This window comes from Malaya genurostris, chromosome 2 (genome assembly GCF_030247185.1).
Source record: "Malaya genurostris strain Urasoe2022 chromosome 2, Malgen_1.1, whole genome shotgun sequence".
Classification (NCBI taxonomy): Eukaryota; Metazoa; Arthropoda; class Insecta; order Diptera; family Culicidae; genus Malaya; species Malaya genurostris.
Window position 1 is genome coordinate 100607420 of NC_080571.1, and position 12015 is coordinate 100619434.

The window sequence follows — 12015 nt, forward strand, 5'->3', positions numbered from 1 at the left end:
CCCTCCCCGGTACGGTAAACTGATTGCATTTACTAGTTAACAAATACTCGAAATTCAGGTCTGAAGTTGGCGTGCAAACGATGCTTGAAAGGCGTGTGCCGACGTCACGAGTAAGTTCCGTGTCGATCAGCTGCTGGAAGGTAAAATTGCGGTATTATGTCACCCGCGCGCCGTCGGCATTGACCGAGATTTCCGTGCCATTAGGGACCACGGACGTTCTACGGTGAACCGGCGGCCACCGCAGGCAACGACCAAATCTCCAAGACGAGATATAGATGCTACCGGTTGGGGAGAGTTGGGCCTGAGGGTTTGCTCTTGGCCTTAGCGGTAGCGATAGGATATTGATCATTCTCAACAATCGTCTGGTTTCGGTGGGATGGGTAACTTGGAGGACAGAACTCTTTCGCACGGAAAATGGTGCGACTTTCCGTTCGGCCGTTGTGTGCGGAGCGCGTCGTCGGTTTTTTTTGTTCGTTTGCAGCAGTCGGTGGGAGTCACGAATGTCACGTCGTCGTCGTCGTCGTCGGCGGCGGCAAGCGTAATTATTTAATCGTGTCGTACGGTCAGCGAACAAGATGCGATGTCAGTGATAATAGGGACTGATGCAACAATGGAAGGAGACCGCGGCGGCGGTTCAACAATAAATGGAATGAAAACAAGAGTAAATGGAAGACAAACACACGCAATTATGAACGTTCAAGGTATGCTATTTTTTTTTGTTTTTGTTTTGTGCAACTGCATCTACAACAAGGAGGAAGGGTAGAGAAGCGATGGCCACGGCGCGAACGGTTTATGATCTTTCAATCTTTCTCGGAGGTTGGTAGGTTGGCGTAATTGCAGGTAATGCATTCCATATGGTTGACAAAGTGGATACGCTAAGTGATTAATTCAACCGATGATTTATTGCTGCTGCGGGAATCAGAATTCTAGCCTAGCGGACAGTTGATATATGGGAATTTTGTATATTGTGAGCAAATCTACATTTTCATACCTTCATATTTGTTTTGATATCTGATCTGTCGAAGGTGAAATTAAGATTGATCATGGATTTATTGATGGTTTTTGCTTTTCAAAATTCACCAGAGCTATGAAATGCAATGGTTTAATATCATTTCCATGTACATTCGAACTATGCTTGAAAATTTTACTGTTGCAATGATACAATACACAAACTTAACCAAAGGAAGTTTATTATTAGCGAACATCCAACATAACTGAGAGTCAAAAGCGTTAAGACACACATTTTAAAGGAATATAGTTGGCCTTGAAAAAATAATCTACAAACGGCACGTTCAAAGTATCTGGCAACTGTTCAATGCATTTTAATAAAGGTGCTTTCTGGAATGTGTTTTCACAAAAGAACACAATTTTGAATACTTTACACCTAACTTCGGGGCTCCGTTCAATAATCCAATTTGAGGTAAAATGTTTGGACGAGTATAAAAGTTCAAACATATAAATTATTTATCTTGAAAATTATAAGAGCCAAGAATTTCAAAGAATTCAGAATTTATTCCGAATGTGTTGAAAAATTTGTTTAAAAATTCGCTCAAAATTTGTTAAAAATATTTTCTAATTTACCCATACTTTAAACAAAACTTCGACACGATTCCGAACAAGTTTTGATCGTACTTTGAGTAAGTTTTGAAGAGAATTTGTTTTCTAGCATAATCGTTTTTGAAAGAACAAATTGCTATAAAATTTTGAAGCCATTTCGAAAAAAAGTTGAACACATTTTGATTAGATTTTTTAATGAACTATGCACAAGGTCAAAAGAAATTTAATTGACATTTTAGTTTGATTTTTTTTAAATTCGTTTAGGACAAAAATTAAGAAACATTATCTGAATTATATAATAGTTCGAAAAACAACTTGAATAATTCTTAGTAATCACGTTTTCGAATACATTTTAATCTATTTAAAAAAAAAGACTCCTACCAATATTTTGACAAAATAAACTATGTTTTCAAACAAAATTAACCATATTTGGACAAACATAAACTAATTTTGAACTAACCTTTTATTAGCTATGAATAAATTTTGAACAGCCTTTAAGTTTTTTTTTGTTTATCGATTATTTGCTTCAATTTTTGGACAATTGTTATTAGATTTTATTAAATTTTATTGTTGAATCACTTCTCTGCATTCGATTTTTTAATGTTGTTTTTACAATTTGCTCACCATTTCTTTACAAACCACTGCAAATGTTTAATAAATTTTACAGAAAATCAAATTAAATTTGAAGGAATTAAATTTTTACGGAAATTGGAACAACTTATGAATTTCTTTTTCAAATTTGTAGCTTATTTACTACTTATTTTGAACACACTTTGAGTTTAAGGAAACGGAAACAAATATAATAATGAATCGAATATATTTTGAACAATTTGCTGACTTGTCCCTTTCGATAGAATTCAATCAACATTTGAGTACTAATGTAAGCAGTCGCTTTCAAAGTTAAATTTTTTTTATCATTTTTGTGTAATCGTTTTGTAATGTTTTTGATCTTAAGTTTTACATTTTTTTCTGATTACTATTAAGTTATTCAAGAGGCATTCCGAATTTGATAAAAATTTATAATTTATGTATATGCTTTGGTTGAAAATTCGGATGGAATTATACTGAAACATTTTGACGAAAAAATTAGTTGATTTTCTGATTCTGGTTAGATATTTTTTGAGCCAACTAAAAAAATCTTACTTTTGCTAATTAGATTGTGCTGGCATTTCTTAGCTAAGGCACACTTCATATCCATTCAACTAATTTTTTAGTTGAATTAGAGAAATAAAACGTTGTTTTCAACCAACATAAATGGTTGAATTGGTTTCTGCAATTTGCAGCTATATGGCGCTCTGTCACCGAAAAAAAGTTAACACCGTAATGACTACTAGCCACTAGATGGCACACTACTACCGAAAAAAATTTCAGTCGCGGTTATCTTTTCTATATTGGCAGGTATAAATACGATGTTGTATTGGAGAAAAAGACATAAGCGAAACGTAAACTTCTTTTTGAAAATTTTACTTCTAAATCGCTGTTTTCTTCATTCGACTTCGCGAAATCGACTCTCTCACTGAAAACTTTGAGCACTCGGAAAACAAAAACCGAATACAAGTAGCACACCAAACGGTCTAGCCCGGAAGGTTGGAAGATACAAAAACCATCATTTGACATATACAATAGAGTGCAACATTCGAAACTCACTTCACTGTTCCACGTAAAAATACACTTGAATAAATACACTTTCCACTAAGAGTTTACGACATTTTTACAAATCGGTTTAGAAATTTATATATGGATATATCGTAACATATACGAAAAACATCTAAACAATTTGCAAGCAGCTTCAACAAGACTGTCCTTTTTAGCTTTTTAATGGATTGTTTTGCTTTGACACTTCTCATGAGTTTTTGGCTAATAAACGTGTTAATAAAACCCATTTCATTTTTGTTTTCTTTGTGCTGTCCTTCTGTAATGATGGTGATAGATAAATAAAAACAAGTTTTCTGATTTTAATAACAGAATTAGTTGTCTATGAGAATTTCGTGTTGGATTGAAGTATTGATGGTTTGTGTCCAGGATATTTGCCAACTAAATACATTCATTAACAATAAGAGTTTTTTCAGCAAAGTAAATTCTCAATTTTAACTAGTTTTATAGTTATTTAGAAAATTTTGTTGTTAAAATCAACTAATTCAAAAACAGTAATACGAATTAGGCGCAGAGCTAATTTCGGTCGTTCCGTGTTCTGTCATTAGATAGTTCAAATTAATAGGAACCAAGTATTGGGAATCACTGAAGGATTATTTTGTGAAAAATATTAAAATTGTTTTGAAGAATTAAAAACTCATCGGTAAACTTTTCGCACTTTGAAAAAATTATACTATTTTTAGACCAACATGAGAAAATGACAGAAGAGCCAATGTGTACACAAAGCATTTTATTTTTTTGATACAATTCATTTTTCCCCGGCCCAATTGTGGTCGTGCAGCGGGGACTCTTTATTTTGATAGAACTATTCATGAACTATCACTTCTATTACGAAATTGTTAAATCATGTTTACAAGGAAATTTTAATCAAGGTCATAATTCAAAAGTTTTATTTTCCTAACATTATTGTATTTACGTGTTTCGCCTAAAACTGTTGAGAAATTTTCAGCAACTACAACAAGATTTATTCGAATCAATTTTAATCTTAACATTTCGCCGTTTTTAAATTGTCACGACCGTTTCGCCGTAGATTTCCGTCTAATAAATTGTTAATATTGGAATACAGCTGTGGTTTTTACGTTGTTAATATGAACTGAATTGTATTACGATGTAGTTTTCAAAATCATAGTAATGGCAATCGCATATTTGGTGGAAGCCAACTGTAGTCTACTGCTGTTAGGCGGAACATTGTTTAGGACATCATGACTATCAACATTTGCATGAATGCCGTGGAACTAAATTTCAATAGCAATTAATGTATGCAAGCGACATTCAATTGGGTTGTGTTCTTTAACAACACAAAGCACAAACACGATAGCTAACATACATTATATCCGAATATTATCGACAGAAAACCGAAACCATTATGTATAAAATCTCACTGTTGGCGTAATTCAGTATTTAATTTACTCCTACTCGCCATAAACAAATAAGTTTTTCAACGTAACCACAAATAAGCGCGATGGCATGACAGGATGCCGGAATGTCTATCGATTAATCGAGTAATCCATTAATAACACAGATATTCCACTGAAATTTAATCGATTGGTTTAAAACTAATGTTCGATTAATTCGAAAAATCAAGTACTAATAATCGAGTGATTGATAGGGATATGTTAATTGATTTAAATTTTACCTAATTAGTTCCATAGATTATATTTAATTATTCAATAATCGAGTAATTCAGAAAATCCGACATTTTTATCTATGGCGAATTCACAGTGCTAGCAGATTTGCGGGCGCGAAACGACTGTTTGCATATAAGCAGGGCGTATTTTATTTTTATCAAAACAAAACGAATTGCAACAATTTTCTGGTTAAGTTTTCGATCAAGATTATAAATTGTATTGTTTCTAACTATGTTTCGAAGGGTTTTAGTTGTGAAATAGCATTTGTTTTTCGTCTATTTCAAATGTTGATTCAGATTTGAAATTCTTACAAATAATTAAGTATAATTTTTAGTGTGCCTAAAAATATATTGTAATATTGAATAAAAAAAAAGTATAATTTTTATTCGGAGTTCAGAGTAGAAAAGCCATAAATGATCAGGAGCTAGATGTGGCGTAATCGACAGTGTGTTTGTCCTTCAAGTTTAGTTGAGACGAGTTGAATGGATTTTTATTGAACCACATCGTACTTAACCATTTGTTGAAAAATCAGACTTTGAGACATTCCAGATTTCTTCTATGGAATGAATCTGATTACAAAAGGACGATAGATGTTCTATTGTCTAGTTTTAATGAAACTACTTAAGACAACTTTGTAAATTAATACGGTTTCATTTCTTAAAATTTCGAACACTTGTAGAATATTAGCATAAGTATAATTTGAATAAGTGTATGGTATCATAATTCTAAAAGCTGATAAAGTATTATTTTCTTCTTAAGTACACCGAACCATCCATACCATGAACCTTCGACCGATACTCATAAAGAGACCAAGACTTCAATAAGCAAACACGGGAAATAACTAAACCCAATTGTATGGAATAATATGTTTCCGGAAAGGACATTATGTTCATTAGGGGGAAACCATTAAAAGTTACTTCCACCAACATCAAATCGTCCGCACCGTTTGATCTCCTTCAACCGCTATTCACCAGCTATTGTTTCATCATTTTCCTCTTTTTCATCAAAACAAAATTTCCTTTCACAATCCATTGCAGCCGCAGTCAGTTCACATTCTATATGTTTATGTATTGTTTCTAGAGCTTCCCCAAGCCCTTGTTCGAGCGGCGGTTGCTATCAGTGTTCGCCAATGAAACAAAAAAAAATGAAAAAGAAGCAAATCCTAGGGCGCTGCAGCAGCAGAGGAGATTGTCTCCCACATTTCAAGGCACCATCGTGTCGCCAATCCGTTATGTACTCGCAGTCAAAGTGCGCGGAAAATAACCGAGGAAAAAATATTTCCACGAAGGACAGATCGGATTTCCTTGCAACCAGTCACAAACGAGGCGCGGAAGAAAATCTGCTCCCAAAGCGGACGGACGCGGAAGGGCGGGCAGCGTCAGGTTGAGAAGGAATTATTTTCCATTCAACGAACGTTTTTTATTTCATATCCTGCTCATAATAATAATAATAATAATAATATCAATAACTGTTACCATTATTATGATTCTTATTATTATTATTATTATCATCGTGAACACTCAGACAACAAAGAGTGAATGTCGACAGACAGTGATTGATTGTCAACCAATAGGTCACGGGTGTCGATCCGTGGAAGGAAACGTTTGCTCCACCCGACAGAACTAGTACCTCCAGAGAAAGGATGAAAGATCATTGTCGTGGCATAGGATTGGGGTAAGTTTTTGAGCTGGAGTCGAGGAATTCAAAACAAACGACTCTTACCTTAGCGCGCTTGATGAGCTCATCCTGAGCGGCCTTGATGTTCTCCTTCTTGCCACCCCAGGCACGCAGTACCGAGGCCTGCAGGGCACGTCCGTACGAGAAGGTCAGGGCCCACGGTCTCAACAGCGGCACCTGGTTGATGGCGTTCAGATTGACGGAAGCTTCCTCCTCGGACTGACCACCGGACAGGAAGGTAACTCCGGGAACGGCAGCCGGAACGGTACGACGCAGAGCCAGCACGGTAGACAAAGCGATTTCCTGAGCCGATGGTTTGTTCGGGCAGCTCTGACCGGCTGTCACCATGTTTGGCTTCAGCAGTGTACCCTCCAAGAAGACATGGTGATCGTTCAGTGCCTTGTACACGGCGGCCAGAACGGTTTCGGTAACCTTCTGGCAACGAATCAGATCGTGATCACCGTCAGGGAGGATCTGTGTTCGAATTGGGAAAGAATGCAATTTACTCATCTAGTTATCTGAGTGCCCTGGCGGGTGCCACACTTACCTCAGGCTCAACAATCGGGACAATGCGCTGCGACTGACAGATCGAGGCGTAGCGAGCGAGAACGTTGGCATTCTCCAGGATCGATTGGTAGCTTGGGGTGTTCTTGCCAATTTTCAACACGCAACGCCACTTGGCGAAGTCACAACCGTCCTTCTTGTACTGGGCACAGCGTGCACCCAAATCATCCAAGCCTGATAAGAAGAAGAAGAAGAAAAAACACATTACCAGAAATTAATTATAATAATCTTTAACGAACAGATAATCAAGCATAATATGAAACACGTGACAATAATGGAACCCTGATTTCATGGCCGATTATTTTTATCGTTTCCATCCGGTTTTTTTTATTACTATCCGCAGAGATAATTACGGCTACATGCGGCACGGCACTCATCCGAAGTGTTATTTTTGGAGAGTGTCCATCAAATGAAGTGTGCAGATTTGTCCAAACAAAGCTTATCTGGTAAAAACTTTAAGCATTAGGAGGGACCCAGTGAACGTTGCTCACTTCTGAAATCCGCATTTATTTTATATCCAGTTAAAAATAAATGAAACCGAAAACCCTAAACTTACATAAATCGTGCAATGGAGAAAATGTACTACCCAAAAGACATGGCGAGGAAAATAACACGGATTTAAATGGGACTGGTTACTTAAGCAAAACTTTGCATCATAGGAAAAACTACGACGGGTGCTCGATAAGTTTTAAAATAAGAGCAATTATGAAATTAAAAGCAGAATAGTTGGCAGCATCCCGATCGACTTTATCTAATTCGAATGAACTTTGACACACGTTTTCAAAATGATATGGCCAACCATTTGTTTTGCACGGATGGAGAGACCATTTCGACTCAGGACTGATTTTGATAAAGAAGGGATGTATTTTTTCATGCACCATCTTCAAATCGTTTTCATTCGAAAAGTGCAAATGATCCAAAAAAGTTGACCAAGACGAATTTGTAGATAATCGATCGAAGTAACGAAAAACTACATTAAAAAACCTGTCTTAATCCACCTAGTGATGCAATGATACCTTTCTCAAATTACTTATATTTCCAAAAATTTCACTGGAAGATTCAGTAAATAAATTTCTATTTATTTCTATTTTGAATAAAATGAGAAACTTTCTTTGAGTATAAACTAACATAACGTTCTCAATTTGTAAAAGTTATGTCAAGTTAATAAAAATTTTACTTTTTTTTTGCGTCGTCGCACTATATGACTGAACACACTTCGCCCTGTCGATCAGGATCCGGAAGTCGGGTCCGGATGAAATTAATCAGCAACCGATGAGATTATAGGATTTTTTATTTTTGCCTAAGTTTGCGGGAATCGATCGAATCGTCTCTGAGAAAATTTATTGAATCTCGTTAAGTATAGCCGAAGTCGGTTCGTTTAGTAAGTAAATACTAAAGCCTATAAATTGAATCAGCCAAATCTAGAATTTTCTTTAGTACCAGAACGTACCGACGTGCACCGGTTTTGCATCGTTATTTTGAATAACGATTTGAATGTTTTGACACTCATTACCCTATAATTTCGGAACCGGAAGTCGAATCTAGATGAAATTGCACAGTATATTTAAAGACAATGAGAGCTTTAATTTGAATCATGATTCGTGAAAATCGGATTAACAAATGTGACCCTCAAACATTATATAACAACTTAAAATAAAACTCTTTCGGGTAAATTGTAACAAAAATAAAAATTTCTTGATTACTTTTTCAAACCGCTGTGTTTCGGTAACGGTAGCATATAGCAGAATTTTATTTATTTATTTTTTATTTATTTATTTATATATTTTAATCAACAGACAAACTAAAGTCCTAATGATTATTTCTAAGAATATTCAAAAAATTCGCTTTTATTCTGCTACGAGGAAAATGGAAATCGAATCCCATCGATACGCCATTGAAGGTTCGCTGCAATCCAATAACGGCACCGTTGATTCCGTAGTTAGTACGACGTAGAGGCATTCTGAGGAGGTTGTTGTTGCGAAGAGCTCTAGAACGAACGTTGATGTTGATTTCACTAAGTAGTGCAGGGCAATCAATATTGTTCGTCAAAATATCGGCAATCAGCATTGCACGGAACAGATCTCGGCGTACTTGTAGAGTATCGAGTCCGATGAGCATCGCACGGCTTTCATAACTAGGCAGCTGGTGAGGGTTATTCCAGGGCAAACGACGAAGAGCGAAACGAACGAATCTGCGCTGTATTGATTCAAGTCTTAAAGCTCCATTATGAAAGTGAGGGTTCCATACTGACGAACAATATTCGAGTGTTGACCGTACAAGCGAGCAGTAGAGAGATTTCAAACAATATATATCTGTGAATTGCTTGGCGGTTCTCATGACAAATCCTAGACAACGAGAAGCTTTTGCCACGAATTTTGAATAACATCTTTTTTATTGGAAATTCAGCGTACTTTAGTAAAATTTTGTTGAAAAATATAAAAAGATTTTCAGCAATTTACATTTTTTTGAAAATGTGTAACTTTTTACAATATTATTTCTCCATTATAAAAATTTGACAGTTATTTATTTTGAGCTTTAGCTACAACATATCAAAAAATCAAAAATACATTTTTTGAAATGTTTGAATATTTAAAATATCCAAAAAATGTTTTTCAAAAAATGTTCAAATGTTTTTCACGGTTATGGAATCACCGTGAAAACCAACTTTTGAACCGAGGCCCGCAAGGCCGAGTGTCAAATACTATTTGAGTTCGTCGTTCATCATCGTCGTTCAGTTCGTCGAGTACGCAAAATGTCTGTGTGTGTATGTGTGTATGAAGCGTTTTTTGCACTAAGTTTTCTCGGATATGGCCGGACCGACTTTCACTTAAATTCAAATTAAAAGTCTTGTAGTCCCATACAAAATTCCTGAATATTATCTGGATCCGACCTCCGGTTATTAAATTATGGGGTAAAATGTGAAAATAAATGCACCAATTTTTATCGGAGATGGCTGAACAAGTTTTAACATTTGAACAGATTTCAAAACTTGAATTCAAATGAAAACTCGTTAGATTCTACATTAAATTCCTGAATTTTTATTTCGATCTGACTTCCGGAGTTATGGGGTAAAATGTGCAAAAAAATGAAAATATGTGAATTATGTTTTCTCGGAGATGGCGCGACCGAATTTCACAAACTTAGATTCAATGGTCCTTCACGTTCCATCATGGTCCTTCACGAAACTGCTAAATTTCATATGGATCCGACTTCCGGATTTATAGCGTGATTAGCGTAAGAATTGAATTTTAAAATTACTCACTTTTCTCAGAGATAGCGTGACCAATTTTTAAAAACTTAAGATCAAGTGAATGGATTTACGGTCCATTACTAAACTTTTGAGTTTCATCTGGATGATTTCTCCGATTCCGGAATTATAGGGTAAAGTATGTCTATAATGGTATACCGTCACTTTGAGTGGCGAAACAAAATACGAAAAAAAACTTCTAAACTAACCTCAAGACTATTTCAATCGGTAGTCATCCTCAGTAAATGGCCTAACAAACCTATTTCGGCTATCCTGGTTTCCGTTTTCCGATTCCGGAGGCACCGGAAATAGTGAAATTTTCCCAAATTGATCTCAATTCTCTCAGCGATGGTTTGACCGATTTTTACAAACTTGGATTCAAACGGGAGGTTTTATACCATCACTTAAAAAAAGGCGAAAAAACTCCAATTGATAGTTTTTATCAGTAAACGATCGAACAAACCGATTTCGGTTATCCTTTCAAGAATCGAAGAAATCTATTTTGAAGAATATCACACTATTATACATGATAGTATGATTGATATGAGAAAGGCCTCATTTCACCACTACGTAGATTGAAACAGGTTTTTTTTACACAGTCCTTACAATTACCTAAAACATTGCAGAAGATACCAAATCGATCGAACCCATCGTTTCTGGGATATCTATTATTGCAAATTTTCAAGGAATGTTTTTCTTTGTCCCTTCTCAAAAGTAAGGCTAGAGTTAAAATGGCAAACTGCAAATTGTGTCGTTTGGCCATTAATAACGCTTATGGCAAATTTGAGCCAAATCAAAAACTACAAAAATTGAATTTAGAAAAAAAGGATCATTTGCAGTGGAATTTGATTTGGTTTTATTTGATGGCCGAAATATTTTATTTCGAATATACCGGTTCTTAGTTCCGGAAGTACCGGAAATAGTGGTCAAGAACTTCAATTTTCTTCGAGATGTCTGAACTGATTTTGTCAAAATAGGCTCATATAACAGGTCGTATAGTCCCATAGGCTGCTATTAAATTTCTAGTGAAACCGATTTCTGGTTCCGGAGCATCAGAGAAAAATTCTTAATAAGCTATGTTATCATACGCTTCACAGCCAACGAGCAAACAGATGAAGAGCAAAGATCAAAGTGAATAAATCAGCGAAAAATTAAAAAATGGCAAGAAGTACGGTACCATTCACATCACTGTCATGCATGGTCCCCTATTTTTCAGGAAAAAGTTTTGTAATTACTCTGAGTTGTATTACCTTTGCAAAAGACTTTAGTTTTAAAAGATAGAATTGAGACTCGAGGTGCTTTTCAAATTCTCTTTGACGATTTGGAAATGTATTGAATGTAATGAAATGCTTTAAAAAATTGCCAATTGCTACATCGTTGTCGAGAAAATTTTCCCAAGATTAGTCAAACATTATTCCGGAACAGTTCTAGATTATTTTCATGGCTATATTTCATGATTTAGTCTTTAACTCCTCATTGCATATCCGTTCATATGGAACTGAAAACATGCCAAAGTAGTTGAAATTACGCACGAAACTATCATTGTCACCTTCCGCAGCTGAGGGTCTTCGGCGTAGGATAACACAGAGCAAAACTAACACACCAACCGGTACAGGAACGGCGTAATACATCAGCTATTATTATCAGCTGCTTTGCAAACAGTCAACATCCCGGTTCGACAGAATTAAC

At 35.7% G+C, this 12015-nt stretch overlaps 1 protein-coding gene across 3 annotated transcripts in view; it reads right to left on the reverse strand.

The window, feature by feature from the left end:
• LOC131432716 (fructose-bisphosphate aldolase) overlaps nt 1-12015 on the reverse strand; it is a 76643-nt gene that overhangs the window by 34309 nt on the left and 30319 nt on the right. For all 3 annotated transcript variants that reach the window (XM_058599182.1, XM_058599180.1, XM_058599181.1), the window contains exons 4-5: nt 7063-7253; nt 6561-6989 (exon numbers count right to left, since the gene is read on the reverse strand). In XM_058599182.1, the coding sequence (XP_058455165.1) occupies nt 6561-6989; nt 7063-7253 (620 nt within the window). The remainder of the gene's footprint in view (nt 1-6560; nt 6990-7062; nt 7254-12015) is intronic.